General features: G+C 52.2%; 2 protein-coding genes across 2 annotated transcripts; both read right to left on the bottom strand.

Moving 5' to 3' along the window:
- Positions 1-2,263: 2,263 nt before the first annotated feature.
- On the bottom strand, positions 2,264-3,421 carry UCRPA7_7326 (putative cyclin domain-containing protein; the record flags this gene model as incomplete). Its single annotated transcript, XM_007919858.1, has 1 exon — positions 2,264-3,421. One exon carries the CDS (start codon positions 3,419-3,421, stop codon positions 2,264-2,266), a length of 1,158 nt encoding a protein of 385 aa, XP_007918049.1.
- Positions 3,422-19,603: 16,182 nt separating this feature from the next.
- UCRPA7_7325 (putative cell division control protein 2 protein) lies at positions 19,604-20,687 on the bottom strand (the record flags this gene model as incomplete). Its single annotated transcript, XM_007919857.1, has 3 exons — positions 19,604-19,856; positions 19,915-20,590; positions 20,651-20,687. The coding sequence occupies 3 exons, from the start codon at positions 20,685-20,687 to the stop codon at positions 19,604-19,606; spliced, it is 966 nt and encodes a 321-aa protein (XP_007918048.1).
- Positions 20,688-20,836: the final 149 nt, after the last annotated feature.

Raw genomic sequence — 20,836 nt, 5'->3', positions numbered from 1 at the left:
TCCCTCAGCAGCTGGGAGGCTCACTACCTACTCTACATACGGTACCGCCTCTACATACGGTACATACGCAATGGCAGCCCTGCAGTTGCCGAGCTGGACCCGTCATCCTGGGGGTGGTCCTCGTCACGGCGATTGGCTCGTCCCACACTCCCAGCCCAGCGAGTCACGATCTGTTTCCCCATAAGGCTCTCGCTGGATAGTACCTAGGAAGCCCGGGCCAGCGTACCAGGCACTTACACTGAACAGAGCATAGCATAGCATAGCATAGCAAGCCACAGAGCGCAGAGCAGACAGAGGCTCAGGCGGACCGGGGCCACGATCGTTGGGCAATCCTGCTGCTGAGCGAGTATTCACACAATCCATCGTTCCCACTGGCGCACGACCGAGGCGACAGAGCAGGCTCCATCAGCCTCTATTCTCTCTCTCTCTCTCTCTCCGCGCCGCCCGGGTTACGAGCGCGTGACTGCGCAACATGCCCGTCTGAGAAATTTTCTTACGAACAAAGGAACCAACGAGAAAAGGCGTCGTCACACACGCACACACACGCAGACCAGACCGTCCCGACGTCTCCGGCCGGGGTCCCGGGTCACTCTACAAGCCATCCATCCATCCATACACCACCAAGTCAATCAGTCACTCGGCGCAGCGCAGCGAGCGAGCGAGCGGCCGGGACGCCGGAGGAGCTAAAAGCTAGAGGGAGTCTAGGCTCGCTCTCCTGCCACCAAACCGAGCACTTGACTCGCGGCACCCCCGCGAGTCAAAAATCATACCACGCCCGGCAGTCCCAGTCCCAGTCCCAGTCCCAGTCCCAGTGCCAGGCCCAGCAAGCTGGGTGACTCCAGGAAAACATGACACTTGATTGCGCTCCCGTAGCCAGGCAGAGGTCTGGACCCCTGGGTGTGGAGAAGTCTATCGCCGACAGGCCTGAACCTTACGGATCGCGCTCCCCGGGCGCAGGAGCCAACGACACCTACGATCCATCCGGTGGGGGGAAAATCCAGTCAGTCAGTCAGTCAGTCAGTCAGTTGGGACATGTGAGGGTGATTGCTTTCGGATGCTACTAATTCGGTAGCCTGAGGCAAGGAAACGCAAGGTAAGGCAAGGCAAGGTAAGAAGATGCCGCGCCGTAGTAGGCAGATGGTCAAGTCCAACACCACCGACCGAGGACGCAAAGCAGTCATGGGCCATGGGTCATGGGCCACGGCCGTACCGTGCCTCGCGGATCATCATCGTAGGTAGTATCCGTCCTCAGCCTCGGCAGGAGCAAAGGCCAGTTCCTTCGCGCAACCGGGGTAGGTAAATGGTTGCTACACTAGATGGGCAGGCAAGTGAGTAGGGCGCGACGAGCAAGGCCGTGCTCATCCATCCATCCATCCATTGCATGCGTTGTACAGCAACAACAACAAGCACAAGCACATCATCAACAAGGCCCTCATGGTCGAGCTACGATAGGCGGCCAGTATTCGCGACCGGGTCTCAATCTAGATGTTCATGCACGCACGCAAGCAAGCAAGCAGAGTAAACAATGCAGGTACAGTACAGCTGTCAAGTCAACTCAACTCAACTCAAGTCACCAAATGCACGTGCACGGAGAGAGACAGGCAAAGTAGCAAATTCAATCAATGAGCAAGATCATCCAGATCTCTGCGTTCCATTCATTCCTGGTGTCCTAAGCAATGCTATGGTATCTTCTCAACACGCCCCTAGCCTGCCTGCCTGTCTGTCAATCCCTTCATTTCCATACCGTTTACCATGCAAATATGCCCCCTCCCTGATGGATCCTCATCAATCTGAATCTGAATCTGAATCTGTCCTATCGTTTCCCTTCCTGGCCTATCCTATACAGTTGATACACTCGCAGCCAATTGCGAGGATTTAATGCTGTGTAATAACTCCGCAAGCAGAAAGAAAATCCTCAGATAAGGACTTTCCTTGTGTGGGTGGTGGTGCCAGAAAATGCAAGTTCATCAAAGGGTGATCCACCCTTCCATTCCTCAACGCCGCGGATTGTCTGGACAAAGGAAATTAAGTGGTTGTATAATCGTTTCGTTGGCAAGGTGAATCGAAGAGTAGAGGTAAAAAAGAAGAAGAAAATCTCTCTAATCCATGAAGAGACAAGGTTGAACGCCGCGCTTTTGATAGTAGTAGTGTAAGTGAGAGAGAAAAAAAAATCGGTCCGTAATGTAAAAGTTCCATGCCTCAACGCCGGGTGGATGCATTTCGTTCCTTTACCATGGATGCGGTTGCTTGCTTGCTTGCCTGCTCATCGGACAGCGACGGTGGATCCAAAGACCCGGCCCAGCATGCCGCGCATGCGCTTCACGCGGTTGCCGCCCTCCTGCATCTCCCGTAGCTCGTCGGCGCTGATCTCGTAGGGCAGCAGCTGCTTGCCGGCGCTCTTGGCGGAGGGATAGTGTTGCTTGGGCGGTGCCTGCTCGAGGACGATCTCGATGGGCGCCTCGTAGAGGTCGGCGTCGAGGCCGTAGACGTAGGGCTCGGCCTCGAGCTCGGAGAGGGGCGTGTTGGAGCGGGAGTGCGAGCGCGAGGAGACGATGGAGCCGGCGTAGGAGGAAGATGCCGAGCTGGCGCTGGAGCTGTAGGTGAGGCCGGGCGGGCTGGCGGTGGCCTGGCGTGAGCGAGAGCGAGAGTTGCCGCGCGAGGAGGGCGGGGTCTGGTAGCTGGCGGTGGTGGCAGTGGTGGCAGCAGCTGCGATCCACTCGGCCTCCTCCTGCTTCCTGCGCTTCTCCTCTGCGCGTCTGCGCTGTTTCCGTGCGTGGCGGGCTGCAATGTCTTCGCGAATGGGGAACAGGAAGATGTCGAGCTCGCGGTACAGGTCCTCCTCGGTGATCCTCAGGTCCCAGTCGAGCAGGAAGAGCAATTGCTTCTCCATGAGGTTGACCTCTGTGCGGGAGAAGCCAAAGTTGTAGGCCTCGGTGCTGATGACGCTGTAGTTGGCCCAGTGCTTGTTCTTGGGAGAGGAGTCGTTGAGGTACTTGGCGGCGAGGATGAGAGAGGCGAGGAAGATGCGGTGGGTGGTGCATCGCAGGCCCTTGGCCATGGGCTGCAGGCGGGACTTGAGGCGGTTGAGGTAGACGAGGGTGGACATGAGAGTGGGGACCTGGACGTTGGAGGAGACGACGAGCTGGGTGATGAAGTCGTCGAGGGTGGGCAGGCCGCCGTCTTCGCATCGCACGGCTCTCGGAGGAGGCGTCCTCGGGGGCGAAGGGGGGAGATGAGACTTTGCGACGGTCTCGGCTGGCGGCGGGGGCATCATCGTGGGGTCGCACTGGATGACGTTGGCGGCAGCATTGGCGAGGTAGGAGATCATGGCTCGCGAGACGGGAGTGTAGACAAAGTGGTCGAGAGCGGCGGCGTTCAGCTCAGCGGGGCTGAGGGTGGTTGAGGTCTGTAACGAAGCCATGGTGATGTATGTGGATATGTGAATCGAGAGATATGGCGGATTGGCGAAGTAGCAGTGGTGGTGGGTGTAGTAAGCCCTTCGTTTCTCCCTGGTCCTGCAAAGAGAAAAGAGGTCGTTGTCGTCGTCGAGGAGTCGAGTCGAAGTGAATCGAGTCGAGTCGAGGATGGATGTGACAATGTGGGTGAGGGTGAGGGTGAGGATGGGTGTATGTATTAAAATCCCCGAAGCAAACAAGGCTAAGGCAGGGGAACACAAGGAGAAGGAGAGAAGCCGTAAGCAAGGGAAGGAAGAGGAGGAGGAGGAGGAGGAGGATGGATATAATAAAGTCGAGTAGTGACAAAGTAGTTGGTGGTGTGGACGACCGACTACTGCAAGTCTGCGCTGCCCTGTGCCTGGGGCTGGCTTATACGAGTAAGGGAGTCAGGGAGTCGTAAGGGGCGGCGAAGTTGTCTGGCTGGCGCTGGCTGGCGCTGGCTGGTTGGGTGGGATGCTATGCAACCAACACGGAGCTAGACTAGCGGAGGGGTAGAGGGTCAAGTACCTAGGTACCTAGGTGGGTAGCGCAGGTACTGTACCTACACAGAGCAAGTACTGTACCCTGGAACAAGGTACGTACTATGCAGTACAGGAGGACAGGGGTGGCTGATGGCGCGGGCTGGACCGGCTTTTGGCTTTTGGCTTTTGCAGAGGGCTGGATCGCCTGGCCTTCTGGGTGACTGACTGTGTTGCACAATCGCAGATGACGGTGAGTGAATGGCTCGTGATGGCTGAGTACCTATATAGGTAAGTATAGTGTTAGGCCAGGTATTTGCAAGTGAAGGCCTGGCTGGGTGCTGGGTGCTGGCAGGTAGAATGTAGAATGTAGAATGTAAATGCTGGCTGATGCTGGGGGAAGGTGACGTACGTACAGGACAGGAAACACGAGGCTGAGCTGGTAGCAGTAGCAGTGGCAGTAGCAGTAGCAGTGGACACTGTTGCGTACTTGCTGCGTACCCGATTCTCTTTCTCTGTCTCTTTCTCTGCTTGATTACCGGTAATGCTGCTGGGCGCTGTCAGAAGCCGGTCAGTCTCAATTCCAAGCGGTGGGTGGTCAGTAGCCCTCCGTCGCTGCGGGTGGCAGGGGCAGGGGCTCTAGGGGCTCCAGGGAGGGAGGGGTGTTCAGGTGCTTGTGGCATGGCAGCGACGACTGGTGTGCGCTTGCTCCGCACCTGAATCAGGAGAGCAGGGACTTTTCTTGGTAGGGAAAGTACTATGAATGATACGTACCTTTTGTTTGGGATGATCGACAGCCGGCTCTGGATTGGGCTTGGGCTTGGGCTCGGGCCTGGCCTAGGAATGCGGAATGCGGAATGCAAAATGCAATCAATGGAGGAGGCGAGACTGACTGTTACTGCTAACGGTGGTTTGCAGTAGCAATGCGTTAACGGCCAAGTCTAAGATTTCCGGTTGGCTGCTACACAGAGACACAGATTTCAAGGTCAGCAAAAAGACGACAAGACACGGTGAAGGAAAGCGTGAGGATATATCTCGGGGTATATTGATGATGATGATGGTGATGACGATGCTGATGATGCAGATGCATTAAAACGCATCAAAATGCTAGTGAATGCCGAAACAACAGCATAGAAGATGCTAAGGGACTCACCAGGAAACGAACAAGAGTCAGTAATAAGAGTGGATTACTGACTACTGACTGCGTACACTGGCGGCTGTGGCTTGCTGGCAGAGATGAGCAGGGCGACGTAACTCGGGCTCAGGCGAAGTTGACGCGGACTGCGGGGGCCGAACGTGGCTGAGTTTGGTTACAAGCAACGCTGACGCTGTCCTTTTAACACGACAGAATTAAGCTCCGGATTGTCGAGAAGAAGAAAAATCCAAGGGGGAATTGCGTAGTAATTAAATCCACTCCTTGAAATGGGGCTTTTACTCTTCGTTTATGATCCTTGTCGACGATAGTATCGTGTCGTATCGAGAGAGAGAGAGACAGACAAGACAGCCGTGTCCAGGCGATGGTGATTGATGATTTAAGACGGCGGGGTGCTTGCTTGCCGTCTTGGGTCTTGGGTCACAGGTTTCTAATCTTGGACCTGGTGATCCGTGCTTTCCAGGCTTGGGCGGCTGCGTGTTGGGGGTCCTTTTCTGCTGTGCCGGTGCTGCTGTGCCAGTACTAGAGCTTAGCTAATGCTCAATGCTCAATGCTAATGCTCTGCTACCTTATGCGATGCGATGGAGACAGTCAGTCAGCGAGTGAGTGAACAGATCCCGAACCAGCGACAAGATCGCCCTGTCGATGTCTTTTAGTCGACGAGTTTCTAAAAGTACGACTGTCGATGCAACTGCGGGAGTGCGTGCGTGCAGATGGGTGGATAGATAGATAGATAGATAGATAGCAACAAGATGTGATCGGCAACTTTGGGGTCCGGCGCAGGCCTGGCTGGCAATTAATATATCGATATGGCTGAATGGCTTCTTGACCCTTTTTAATCAATGCAAGCACAAGAGGCTACCCGTCTTATCACAGCAACCTTATTTGATGCTCCTTGATTGTTGTATTGAACAAGTAAAAAAAGGATTCGCTGTCGTTCTAGGGGCTGGCTGCACAAGCGCTGTCAGAGCAGTCGCTGGGAATCAGAGATACTCCCCAAAAGAGAAGAGTAAGCTGAAGAGAGAGACAGTATGAGGGAGGATCGTATGTAGGGGTTTCCCCGAGGTATGCAGGTGTTCCAAGCGTTTGGGCTGTGGTTGGAGCGGGCGGGTGCTGATTCGCTGTGGCGTTTTCTTCTTCTCCTTGAGGAACGGCGGCGGTGCGAAGACGGTTATGCGTAGAATGTACGTATGTATGTATGAATGTATGGATGGATGGATGGATGTAGCTGGAGGCCGAACGGGCTGGCGGGAAGACGAGAGGGCACTTGTGTAAGTCGTCTTAGTCTTGATGTCTGTTTGTCTGTCTGGTCTGCCTTGTGCTGCAGATGCTTGTGTATTGGAGTGTGTGACGAAACGATCGGTGGCTTGTTGAGGCTGCAGGAACAAAAACCAAGATGGACTAGATAGAGGCGGCCAGGCTGCGATATAAGTATACTACCGACTTCTGCCTGCGTGGGCTGCAAGTGGAGAGCCTCCTGCGATGGGAAATGACGATGCCTTCCCTGAATCGCTAGATAGGGCGGTGAATGAAATTGTGTAATAGGTAGACAGCAGGTCAACTGGATTGGAGAAGCCGATATATCGAATCCGGAGCCTCGGAAGGGAGAAAAGCGATTATGCTGGTGCTCCGGCGGTGATGCACTAGACTGGGCTGGACGAGAACGTTGCCGAATAGAGGTGGCCTGCACACTGCAAAGGGATATCTCGGTGATTAAAGCACAGCAAAGGCAAGGCTTCGTCGAGGGAAAGAGTGTCGTCGTCGAATGCAGTAAGGCTCAGTAACAGTAGCCGTCGAGGCGTGTAATTCGCTGGCCCTTAGCTGCGGCGGGCAAAGGTGTGAGAGATAGACAAGGCACGGAGGATCCAAATGGTTTCCAGGAAAGGGAGTTGGCGCAGCCAGTTACGGTAAGGTCTGGCTGTAATGGAGAGACACCGACCAACTCTTTGGAGAATGGTCTGAGGAGAAAAGGACGAGTTACTGTTCTCGATTATTGCTTGTCCGGCTTCATTCCAGGAACCAGCAGCAAGGGAAAGGGAGGCGGGAATCAAGCCGGTTTTATCATCAAGGGAGAGCTAACGTTGCTTTCAGGATCGATTAGAGGAGACTCTACAGTACCAAGGCCTTTCAGACACAATGACTATGACTACTGCTCCTACGATAACTGAAGATGACGGCATGAACATGGACCGTATGGAGATCATGGAGGCGCGCATCTCACAATTTGCTTTCTTCTGGCACATGCCTCCTCCTGGCTGGCTGGCCGCCTCTTGCAGAGCCATGCGCGCGCGCGCAGCGTGTATGTGTCTGTGTGTACAGTACTGAGGTGTGTTGATTGATGATTGTACCTGCAGCGCCCCAGACAAGGACGAGCCCCAGCCGAGCATCCCTATCCAAGACAATTAGACATTTGTGGACCGGAGCCGATCATCTCACGAGTGGTGAAAGGCCGCTCTGCACTCTTCAGATCTGTTCAGGCTCTGTCCCGCTCGCCAGAAGGCTGCTGTTTCGGTGATTTGAATGGCTGCGGATTTGCATTCTACCCATGCTCGCCAATGGGCGCCCCCTCGCCGCATAATTCCAATACTGTACAGTCACGCCTTTGATCGATGAATGGTTGGGACCTGGCAGACGGATTTGCATGTTGAGGGGGAGCCAGCGATTGGCGAAGCCACGCCAAACACCGTCGACACATGAAACAAGCGAGAGGCCCCTGGAGGTCGACCACAATAGGCCAAAGAGCAACACAAACCACTAATAAGAGTGAGTATTTGGTGACGACAAGAGATACTTGCATCCACCGCCACCCAGACTGCAAATCGAAAGTATCGCCAGCTTGACCGACAGATCTTCAGCGCCGGTCATTTGCTGAAAGGACTCAACCCCAGCCTATTTGCGGCGATCGAATGACAGGCTCGTACAGCGACAACAAAAGCCCGCTCCATCTCAGGCAGGAACACACGGCGGCCCTGTGGCCAATCGATCCCCGGCTCGTCGGATGAACACCTCACCAAACGGCACCACAGCACGTCTCAGCCCAGAGAAAGAACAACAGCAATGGCCTGTGAAAAGCAGGCCGCGCACCGGAGAACAACAAATAATCAAATGACAGGGTCGCGACTCAACCGGGCCATGGCTGTGTTGTTTTGGAGTTCCGATCTCACATGTCGGTTGAATGAATGAATAATTGAATGATTGAATGCTTGGATCTCAAAGACAATGCTGCTGATACTACTCATGCTACGGTAGTCCAGACAAAGCCTCTTACTGCAAGATGCTGTATGACTGCATTCAATGCCAGAAGTCTCGACCGCCTCGAAGGGCCTAGCGCCCCAACAGCCGTTACAATACGAGAACACATGGAGAAGCTAAATTGGCTGACCCATTGACTCGCCGGCGTATACCTCATAACGGACTACAACATCTGAGCCCTATTGCGGTTGCCAATTCTCGATACGTATGCAACGTGAAATGATATCTCGCCGCAGGTGCTGTCACCAGAATTCAAATTTTCGCTCCCTGCGAGATAAAGCACGAAGCGTTTCGTGGCCGGCCCTTTTTGCCTTCCACTTTATCCACTCCTTTGTTGTCTGGTCACTCCTGTACTCTACATGCACATGTACCATTGCGTGTGCATTTGCAGCGGGCTAGACTCCCTGCCAGAGCATCAATGAACCACCGCTCCGAGAAACCTGGGGCCACAACCGGCTAGTCCATCATACTGCATAGTAGTGTCTCCAGAGACTCGGCGATTTACGATCCAATCAATCTTTGCATCTCACAAAGGGAGAAAAGCCTCCATGCCCCCATGCAGCGTGGCAGCAGTCCAGGTTACCCCTAGGCCATGCACATCGTGAAACGAAACATGTCCCCAGTTTTCTTCCTGCCCAGGCACAAGTGAACGAACAACTGCCCAGTGGCTCGAGTGGTTCGTGGCCTTGAGGTGCCATCGTCACCGTCTGTCCAGTAGAATCACCGCAAGCCCCTGGCAGGACTCGACTCCCAGATTCCTAGATTACGACGATTTGTACGCAGGAACCCGGAGCTGATGCCGATTTCCAACATCGGTGGCGACGCACCGCATTCCAGTCAGTCTTTGTGACCTAGTGTAGCTGGATGCTACGAATTTGTGTGCAATTTTCACCCCCATCTAGGGCTGGGTGTTTCTCCCTCACGAGACCCAAAACCAGTCCAGGCAAAGTCGGTAGGCGTACTACGGCATACTGCATCAATGATCACCTTATAGACCCGAAGCTACTGCATGTTAAATGGACTCGACCCCGTGACACTATGGTGTACCATACTACACTATACTATCCCGCCGGCGCGGCCAGTGGATATCATCGAGGAGTCCAGCGGTGGGTCACCGGATGGCGTCGACGCTATGTGCGCCACGGTCCACCCCATCCCGCCAAGGCTTGTGTGGTGTAGGCCCTCTCCTGAAAAAGAGAGCCGAGCTACCAGGCTACCCCTCGATTTGGGAGCCCCGATGCACGCATAGGGGGATCCAGTTCGTAGCCAACTCGCAAATCTCCTGAAAGAGGGATCATCAGATGATAATCCAGATCGCCTGGATAGATGGGTGGATGGGTGGATGTTTGCCCATGCTCACCATACTCACCAGGAAGCGAGGGCACGCAAGGCATGCATCTCAGCAGACACCATCGACTGCTTGCATCTACCATATCATGCATATGGTTCTTTTCGAGGATAGTCCACCATGGCCTGGAAGCTTGGTGCCAGTACTGCCCCAGGAATTGTCAAAAAGCAATCAAATCACTATCCCGTCGTGAAGTCCATGCACTGGGGAAGGGGCAAGGACTGTGCGGCCACACGCCGCCGAGCCCTATGCCACCATCCTCACCCCTGACGCCCTCCTCTCAAATCAAAGCTGGTGATCAATTGCAAATGATCTTGGCCGATCATCTGAACTCAACGTTTCAAGACCTTGCCCAGCACATACCTACCTGGCAGGATGGGCACAGACGGTGCGATAAGGACGCTGGCTTATCAGCTAAAGTGTCAGACATGCAGGGCAGGCTGGCAGGGGAAAAGACTGCATGATCACCCCTTGATTATACCCAGGACTGTACTGTACTGTACATGCAGTACATTACCCCTCCATCCAGGCCCTGTCCTGTCCTGTCTCGCCCGCCGCAGGAATGTGGCAGATGACATTTCCCCTTTCGGCAACTGCTTGAAGCTGGAAATTGAAATATTGAATGCTTTAAATCAGTTTTCATGGTCATCTCATAGTGACGGCGGTCGAGTGATGACTACAAGTCTGTCATGCCGCCTCGATGTCTTAATTCTTGACTCGGTCATCTATATGCCTCTGTTGGGAGACATTTAGAGGGTCTGACGACGGTGACAGTTGTATGATAAAGCCGTAATGAATCGCTGGTGATGCAAAAGGTCCGGATTCACAGTAGGCAAATGCAACAGCTTACTAGCTTTGACACGCTCCACTAGGAGCTTCGTGGGCCAAGGTCTAGTGTAAGCTCATGAGAGGACTCTACGCTACCAGCCTATGATACTGTTGATGCGAAACCAGGCAGCACTTCTGGCTGACCGCCAGAAGATGTCTGGACTAGACTCGCTCTCGATCTTGCAGCGAGCTGACCATCTAGATCCCCTGAAATCTCCACGAGATCTTCAAAGCCTCCAGCGGCCAGGTCCTTTCTCATCCAATGCGCTGACAGGAAGCCGGAATGCTCGTGCAAACTATCACTCGACAGCTGGCACCGCCCTTCGAAGATCCTGGGAGGAGAGCCGTCGTCTGTCAGCCAATCCGCGTGCCTCGCCTCCTGAGATCTCAGGTGCGCAGCGCAGGTCCTCCAGCAGACTCAGGTATCCATTCATCCCTTGGCCTCCAAGTGGAAGGTAACAACGGCATGTCGCCTCAGACACACACCGCCCCTTCTGCCCCAGATTTTGGCAGTATCTTCCTCGGTGCCACTGTAGCGAGAATCTTAGCGAAGAGAGCCAGCTCGAGTCGCTCAAGTCTACTGGCTCAGAGGCCTACCAGCTACGAAACTACTGCAGCAGAGCCAGCCAGGGATCCAATTCTGGCCAGGCACCATCGAGTGACCGCCTATTGTTCAACCCCTCCTCAAGCACTCATCCGCATCCTCGTGGGTGCATACACTCTGCAGTCCTGGGCCCCCCACTAAACTCAAAGCCGGAAGCGAGGGCCCCTCGCAAGCAAGCGTGTGTCGGAGGCGGGAGCAGCCAACGGCCCAGCGCGTGCCGTCATTGGTGGTGCAGGTCTTGAAACACGAAACGAAACGGCCCAATCACCGCTCCCCGTCCTACGGCACCGGGCGGTCACGGAGCGAGGCCCCCCTCGAGCTCAGCCACGAGACCCGACCGTTCTGGGGTGCAAGCGGCGGTGCGTGAGACTCTGAGAGCGAAGGGGGCCTGGGGGCCTGGGAGCCTGAGGGCGTTGGTGGATGGTTGATTCATCCACCGGCTCACGCGGAGCTGGTTCAAGGTCCTTGATTGCGCTGGGATGGCCGAGACTCTGTCTAGCATAGCCAGGTGAAGCCAGGGCAATTGTGGCCTACTGCCTCGGCCGTGCTGCCCGAGCTGTCCTATCTCGAGCCTATGATACCTATCTGAACGGAGCGAAGGGATGATTCAGGATCCAGAGTGCGCATTCTTGAGCTGGACTGGGAGACCTGCTAGAGTCCTCCCGTTACTTGCCGAGCTGGGCGGCATGCCCACACAACCGACACCTGTGGCTGAGGAGGGGGGTTTGCCTCCCTCCTTCTAAAGACTCTGCGCAGCCAGCTGCACTTTGACAATTCAATACCGGAACCCCAGACATGCAGATCAAGAAAAACGGCTGTGCAATTAATTGCGAGTGCATTAAGCTTGGAATTAAGATGATTACGGCAATGTAGCATGCAAATCATTAACCAAAATGCTTCCCGCGATGGCGATTCATGCCTTGATACGCTCAGCACGTCAGGGGTCTTTGCCTGAATTTCCACGGAGAAAAACCGGTGGTGTGGCTGACGGCTTGCATCGCTTGCACCCGAAGACCCCTGTCGGCCTCGGTATTGCGGGGTTCGGGCAATTGACCACCTGCACAACAGATGCACCAGCCACACTGCAATTGCTGGGAGAAGCATCTTTCAAATTGGTAATGACATTTTCTTGATGCGTTCTTGATTTGACAGGCGGTGACCTGCCTCGGTTCGTTTGTATGTCGCCTCATGTTTGATACTTGTCACCTAAGGCCGTTGTAACAGGCATAGTCAAGTTTTCGATGACTTGTATCGGTACATGAGCTACCAATGCGCTGCTTGACGTTTCGAACGTGCGCGCGGCAGCTGAAAATAGCACAATGCCTATCTGGCTTCTCCAAAACCTCCGAAGCAAAACGTGTTTTCCAACAGCGAGGCTGAGGCGGCTATCTCAAACCTCGACCCCAACATCCAAGCGGCCACCTAAGGCGGCAAGCGCTTCACCAGCAAGAGTCTAAGCCTCCAAATCTCAAACCTCAAACATGGTACAAGACCAACAAGAACAGCCGCGCGAGTCGCGCGCCATCCTTTCATCTCCGCCGCCCAGCGCCCGCTGCAACCGTCCGGGCGGTTCCCAACAGCCTGTTACTGCGGTCCAATGTCGTGAACCCAGCCTCGAAACCGGCCCCCTGGCACCCCCTGCCGTTCCCCAGAAATAGCGTCTCTTACCCGCTAGTGTTTAGCGGCGTCGGCCGCGTCTAACGTCGGCCCGCGCCTCGCTAGTTCCGCTCATTGGCTCGTCAAGTCGGCTAGGGAGATTTCCGAGTCGAATGCGGGCTGTGATTCGTCTGAGCTGCCGCGGGGGGCTGCTCCTAAATATATGCTCCTCTCACGTCGCCGGCCTCCAGCTCCACACCTTGTCCGACACTCTGCTCCCCAATCTGCGGTGCAGCGGCTCCTACAACTTCCGCTGCAAGGCGGGTACCGGCAGCCATAGGCATGCTGTCTAAGAGCTCATATGTCTGATGCAACTGCATGGTTTTCGATGATGCCGGTTTCCCCACACATTTAATATGGTAAAGAAATTGCTGTCCTATTATGAGACTCTGCATGAGATTTAATGACTAGCTGTACTCTTCAAAATTACCTCATAGTGTCAGAGAGATTGATAGTCATGATCTCAGCCCGTACTTGTTCAAAATGCAAACAAATTTGATTGTCCATGATGTTAGGAACAGAAGTTGTGATTTCTTCTGTTTAAGTATCAATGCTTTTGATGTCTGTAGGAAGAGTTTCGGGCAGGAGATGGAGTAGTCTGCATCGATTCCAAGCTGGAAAGCATCGTGACAGAGAGCTAAAGTGCCCAATATGATATCTCGGGGATCTGTGGCTTGGTGCTTCGGGGAGCCAGCGAAGCTCCTACATATCTGAAACAGGATGTCTGATACGGATAACAAGTTTGCCTTGCTCTGACGACCGGCACATGTAAGCCAACGAAACTCGATGAGGGCGTGGAAACTTCGGTTTCTAGAGCACTTGCTGAAGAGTTCACCTTCTCGGTGATTCAACGCGTGTGAATGTTGCCGAGTGACGTTTTTGCACAGCAGGTCAGCCATCCAGCCCCGCTCAATGAAGTAGTCAAGGTGAACGAATGGTATAACTTCGCTGCCGCACATGATGTAGAGATCTCGTGCAAGAGCAAAGTCCTGAATGACCCATACCCGCGACCAGTAGCCTCGGTTGAGAAGCCTACCAATGTTTTGAAGTGCATTCTCCACACACGGAACCTGGAATGTTTTCTTTGCCAATTGCACACTGAGCTCGCTGAAAGATTGAGGAGCTTCTGACTTAGCTGCCGTATTCAAGGCCTAGTTGAGGTTCGAGGTTTTGTGTGAATTCGAGATATCAACCATCGCCTTAAGAACCCCCTCCCCGTAGCCCTCATCCAGACCCAACCAGACTACAGTAGCATTCGATGTGATGTAGATCTTAGACATCATCTGCACCTGCCAGGACTTTTCAACTTCATCGTTTTGGTTGATACAAATACGTCCGCCCAGACTGTGGTCCTTGGAATCTGGCGGAGTTGTAGCAAGGCGTTAAAGAGATTGTCGCCAATCTTGAACTGTCGCCCATCGATCAAGATCTCGCGATCTCCCTCAGACCAGCGGTAGGACAATGCAATGTACTTGAATTCATCGGTTTTTCAGTCCTTCTCATCTAGGGAGAGATGAGAAACAGAACGTCGAATAGGAGAGTCGAAGTCGCCTGGATGTAGTATTAAGAGACGAATCTCGGACCGATTCCGGTTGATTGGGGAATGAGTGTAAGGGATGTACGAAGTCCTGGTTCTCATTTTTGGATCGGACGAGATCCAGCCGCTTCTCTGAGATGGATGAATGTTTTGGTGATGATGAAGTATTGACAACATATGATTCCGCTTTAAAAGGTAGCATTCATTGGTTGTACACGTTAGCGGCTAGCAGGTCAGATATATAAGATGAAATATTGGGTCATATGGCTGTAATAATAACGCCTCCTTAGCCTTTGTCGAGCATTTTGGGTCGATTTGGGACTTCATAGTATCAGATTGATGGCAATACAAAGAAAAACTTCAGGCTCCCGAACTTGATGATTTTGACATCGTAAGATAAACAGAGCGAAACGCAACGGCAAGTGATTGGCCACGATCCCCATAATGAGACAGTCGAACGAAGAGATATGGCTGAGCAATTGGGAATATATCTTGAGAGCTAGGATTCTAGTTGGGAAACAAAGCATCTGCACACTGGTCAAACGACGCGCCCTGAGCCCAAGTCGATGTCAGCCAATCAGTTAGATATGAATGCTCTTGCCACAGGTGTAGATTGAGACATCCCCTCAAAGCATGAAAGAGAGGCCACCTTGTCCGAAGACCGAGGCTATTTCATCTGACGCTGGTGAAATTCAGCCCAGAAAGAGACCACAAAGCCTCATCGTGCATGAAACTGGGGCTACAGGACGGCGCTAGCTCAGGCCAGGAAAGTGAGGGGAAATCTATTCACATCGAATCGTGAAAGACGTTGGAGCACAGACGGAAAATCAATCATCACTAGGGTTCAATCTTGAGACGAAACTGTTCAACATAGAGAATGAATTGCACTCAATGTCTATTGGAGAACTGATAGATCAATTTCATTCAAACATGAACTAACGGTGGCCGTTCAGAAAGTCAACAAAGGTAATTCTCTCGGGCCTCAGAGAGGCCTGGCACCTCTTGACATAGGAATAGTACACTTCACACCATACCCGACTGCAAGGTCCTAAAGAAGTACTGGGGAGTAAATACCCAGAACAAAACGACCATTTATTCGATGCTCAAGAGGTTACGTAGAGCAATCTATCGGAATCAATGAATTCGGATCTTCGCTCGACCGACCACCAAATTGCCAATACTTGGCCACACACTTCTCCGGCTCTGAGTCAGGTAGTGTTGTTCCGTGAACTGTATTGAAAAGCCAAACTTGGAACATGTTCTCGTAGACATAATTGTTAGAGTTGAGACGCCAAGTCCACGTTCCAGCGAACTTCCCTTGTACAACCTCGCTGACTTTCGCCTTTACTTCCTCAAAGGTCGTCGTAGTGTTGGTCCATGGAGTCTCAGGAGCAAAACCCCAGACTAACTGATACTGTTCGCTTACTCCGGTAGCATGGATGTACTCGCACGGCCTTGTCTCCTGGCCTCCACTGTAATTCTGCATGTTTATATAGGAGCAAGACTTGGCCACGGAATCATCAAGACAGGAGGGCCAAGCCGGTGAGATGGAAAGGGTGAAGACAGCTCCGCCTAGCTTCCTGCTCAGGCCATCAAGGCTTGAGCGTATAGCGGTGAGAATTTCTGGAAGGCTAGAGATCAAATTACCGCTCTCTACATCGACGTCCAAGCCATCAATTCTGGCAGAAACCTGATCCACTCCGTTTATGGAAGGTAGAGTTAGTTGGTAATAGGATTCAATGAACGTCGCAACCGAATTGGCGTACTGGCTGATCTTGTTGACATCGCTTCCAAGGGCGGAAAAATCGGTACGGCCGGAAGAGTCGTAGAATTGTTCCAGTATGATCTTGATACTAGGGTTTGCTGAGCGAGCAGCTCGGATCACCCATTTGAAGCGCTCCTCAAGAGTTCCACCGTTTTTCTCCGGGCCCAGCACAATCGAATAGTTTCCAGGGTTCACAAAAAATGGGCTGATGAAGAGAACATCAACCGCATCGAAACGAATATCATTCCAAGAAGATGGGATGACGTCCCAGGAAGTACCATCTTGTGGTCGCGGTTCGGGCAGAAACATGTGAGACCCAACGAACTTTGTTGACCAGGGACCCGCCATGATTCGAATTGAAATATAATAGGTATCTTCGTGGCAGCTTGGTTCCAATAATTCAGAGTTGATGAAAGAACGAGATGAGGACAAAGGGGATGCCAGAAAATGTTGATCAGCTTGTGCCTTTATATCATCTAGGAGAACCAGCAATCAAGTTTCTCCGTAATCCAGCAATGCTTCTTGTAATCAGTTTCTTGGTTGAATGACTTTGGGATACCCCTTACATCTCATTATTTAAAATGAGCACACCGGTAGTTCTACATTTGACGCTCATTCCTTCCAATTCTAATTTTTCAAGACACGGAATGGATTTTCAGCCGCTGTCAGCCACCAAGGTCCAGACTCTTCCACTTGACGGGATGAACTGGGCCGCATGATTGCTAATGCATGAGTGACACCAAGGATCGTGATGTTCTGTATGGAACAGAATTCAATAGAATCAGAAATGTCTCTGGGCTCCGAGGTGAGACCGAAGAGCCTTGCAATTGATACGCCTCAAAGATGACTGAGGCATTGCATGCCTTGACAGGAGTAGAATATAAGCCATTTATTGAATTGGGCTGCAACTTATGTGATTTGTGTCACAGTTGGAAAAGGAGGTTACCAGGGCAAAAGAAAAGAGGGATCACCTAGAAACTTCAAAGGTAAGACCCTGTTTACCCCAATCACTAATATTCGTAAAATTGGTAGATGGAATAGAGGCTTGTGTTTGTCTTTGACAAAAAGAATTTATTGTCTCAGTAGACTCAAAAGTCAGTGTTACACAGTTTCAGCCCTACTGTGAAGTCCAATCACGCCTCAAAGTACCAACAGCTCAAGGCCCTGTTATCGGTTCGTTGGTTCTGTATCAAGGTTCTTCATATTTATCAATCTTGTAAGGGCCCCTACTCTATACAGATTTTGTCCATGAATGTATAGTAACAAGAGGTTAGAAGAATAGCTAAGTCAACATTTCAATTTCATAATGTTTACTAGCAGGTGTAGGCTTTACCTTGAGTATCTAAAATCACCTAGCTCACCTAAGGTGGGCACCCTGTGGTCTCATCTTCCTCTAGGGCTCGGCACGCTTTTGTTGGTGATTGGTCTCTCCATTTTTAGGAAGACTAGATTAGAACATGTCTGTCATGCGGTCCTCATGATCGCTATCCTGTAGATGGCAATGTGATCCTGTTATACGGATATCACGTCCATCTGCGATCATCTCAGCATACTTCACAGCGTTGATGGTATAGTCTTGTCTTGTTGCAAGAATAGATTAACTATTAGTTACTAAGATTTCAAAAACATGAAATAGAATTCTAGAAGAAATTTATTCTAAGAAAAAGTCTCTATCAACGTAACCACCCTTCAAGCTCTCACCAAACATGATGTACTCAACGTATGTTGGGCCAATCAGTTTCCACTGATCTTGCGTGGATTCTCTCGATACATACGGTACATTCGCACCCTTGATGATTACCACAACATCCCCAGGTCGAACTGCTGGAGGCCCTAGACCAATAGACTCAGCGGTGGTAGCAAACGGGACCCTGCTGACGTTCTGACTCAAACAGAACTGCCAGTGAATACTCGGGCCGTCGTAGGAGCCTTCGAGAACGTTGTGATAAGCCTCCATAGCGCTTGGAGAATCGAACTCTGTTTCGAAGAGGTTGAATTTGATTGCTTGAGCTTTGAGCCACCAAGACGTTGCTTCCATCAGACAGATGTTAATGACCCGATCCAAAGTGAACTCGCGTTGCGATTCGTATGGATAGTTGCAGTTGTTGAAGGAAACTTTGCGGTCTACGGTCATCTGATAGATCGTCCTCATCTATCTGCGAGTCTTGCCCCTGTCATTGCGCTGCAAATTGTGATTTGGTGCTTTGACGGTAGTATAGACGAACCCACGCACACGTAGCATGTGCCCTTCAAGTAGCCGAGGCATCATTGCTGTATTTGGTATAGAACTACTAGCTTTGTAATGCTTTGTTGAACCTGGAAAACAAATCTTGGACACCTCATTCTCGAGTGACTGCGCACCGTGATAGAGGAAAGCTTGGGAAGGGACGCTAAAGTTCGACCCCTGAGGCTGATGTTTGGGATTGTCTAGTGGTAATGACCAGTCCCGACACCACGAGGGTAGATCTTGTCTTCTACCAGTCGTCTGAGAATCCGAGAGTATCCAAAAGAGCTTTTGCCTGGCCAAAAGCAAGTACGATGTGTTAATATAAACGCTTGCGCAAGACATCGAATAGTCCGCCGTTATTCCGAGAGTATCAGCATCCTTGACAAGCGAGAGAATTCCAAATATCACATCCCGAGGATCAGTAACATCGAACTTTGCCGCATTTTGCACAGGGGCACTGCAGAGTTCCAGAAGTGTGTCAGCTAACGGCCGGCGTTCTATGTTGCCCTCGAGAGCCTGGGAAGACTGACGCCAGCGAGACTGGACGAGGCTGAGACAACCTTGCCCAACACCTGTTGCATTCGAGCTTTGATGATAAATTTCGGGTAGGTTATTATCATTGAGTGCCGGGAACAGATTAAGTTAGACATGAGACTGCTGGCCATCCAATGATTTGCCGAAGGGTTGAAGTTGTAGGGCTAGTCTCAGGAAAGGGCAATTTTCGTAGATGATTGCTCAGAAAACCAAGTTGCCGAACAAAGAAAGACGAGGCATGACAGAGAAGCCGAGCCACCAGGTCAGGGGTATTGAACGCAACTTTCGGCCGCTGGCCCAGGGAAGTCTCACACGTAACAGACACTAGGCACAGCTTGAAAAGGATTCTAGATATGATCAGTTTTCTTGATTCAACCAGCAGGGCCATTTTCATGCCCCATCATGAGAGTCTAGTGGATACAGTAGCTCTAACAAAGGAAAACCACATGGCCAAACCACAGCATCTGCTGCAAGAAGCGCAAGAGCCACCAGTTCGGGCCACGTTGGAAGACTGTGACCGCCTCCTCAAGCAGCCACATGTCTCTCCACGCGACACAAGCACTTCAAAGACGAATCCTGCCCTCAGCCATGCATGCTGCCAAGCCGTGTCCTTCCAGAAGATGTTTCCGCCTCCCTTTGCCAAGCCCTCGAAACGCCGTCTAAAAAGCCAGAGGGTGATATTAATGATCCCCACAGTATCCTGGAAAGCAAAGGATATATGCTTGCCTCGTCGTGGTATTGTCTTTGACAACTCATTCGTATCGGTTAAGTCGGTGTCTCGGGGGCTCAGCGGTAGCCGTTCCCGTAGTGTTGCTGCCGTGGGTAGTCCTCAAAGTACGGGTGGTTGCAGGCCTGCTTGGCGGAGATGCGGCCGGCCGGGTCGTAGACCAGCATCATCTCGAGCAGGTCCAGACCCTGTTCGTCAAGATTCTGGCACAAAGGCAGGTTGTGCTCACGAATCCACTTGGGGAAGGAGGACTTGAAGTCAGGATAGCTGGTTACGCCAGGCCAGACGTCTTCAGTGGGTGTGCCAAGGAGTCTGAACAGCCATGTTAGCAAGGGCGAGCAAAATCCTATGAGATGTCATAGGAGCTCACCTGAAGATCTTGAAGATCTCATCAATCTCCGAGTCACCAGGGAACAGTGGCTTGCGAGTGCACATCTCAGCGAAGATGCATCCAACAGACCACATATCCACACCAGTCGAGTACTGACGACCGCCCAGCAGAATCTCTGGCGAACGATACCACAAGGTCACGACCTCGTGGGTATACGTCCTTAGAGGCACACCAAATGCACGAGCCAGACCGAAATCGGCCAGCTTCAGATCACCGTCGCGATTGATCAACAAGTTTTGAGGCTTTAGATCACGGTGGAGAATGCGGTGAGAATGGCAGTAACGAACGCCATCGCACATTTGCAGCATGAACTTCTTGATAATAGCATCACCCAAGCCCAATCGAGCCAGTTCCGGACTGGAGCCCTCGGGCAGGGCCTTGCCTCGTCCACCATCGGCCACCGGCAGCGCCTCCATATACTTCTTCAGATCGAGATCGAGGAATTCGAAGACGAGGTAGAGCTTGTGGCCGTCGGCATGAACGATATTGAGGAGACGGACGATGTTCGGGTCGCGCATCTCCTTGAGGAGAGAAATCTCGCGGATCGCGGTGGAGGGAACGCCCTCATCCTCGGCCTCGAGGCGGATCTTCTTCAACGCAACAATCCGACCACCATTTGCAAGATCGCGGGCTTTGTAGACAACACCGTAGGTGCCTATTCAAGTCAATCATCACCGAACACCATCTGTAGCAGCATGACCGTGGGACAGCATACCTTCGCCGACCTTCTCGAGTTTCTGGTAGTTCTCCATGGTGTTTCAGGGCGATGTTTGCACTCGAAGTTGACACAGCCGGTCAGACTGACTCTATGATAACCTCGATCGAATACACACTAGCCAAAAAAGGGGACGTGTCGGGTCGAGACAAGCGATTGTTTGGTCGGTTGGGTGTCTGGCGGGGG

This window comes from Phaeoacremonium minimum (assembly GCF_000392275.1).
Source record: "Phaeoacremonium minimum UCRPA7 unplaced genomic scaffold PA7_03_scaffold_509, whole genome shotgun sequence".
NCBI lineage: Eukaryota > Fungi > Ascomycota > Sordariomycetes > Togniniales > Togniniaceae > Phaeoacremonium > Phaeoacremonium minimum.
The sequence above is the reverse complement of the archived record's forward strand: the minus strand, read 5'-3'. Positions and strand labels throughout refer to the sequence as shown.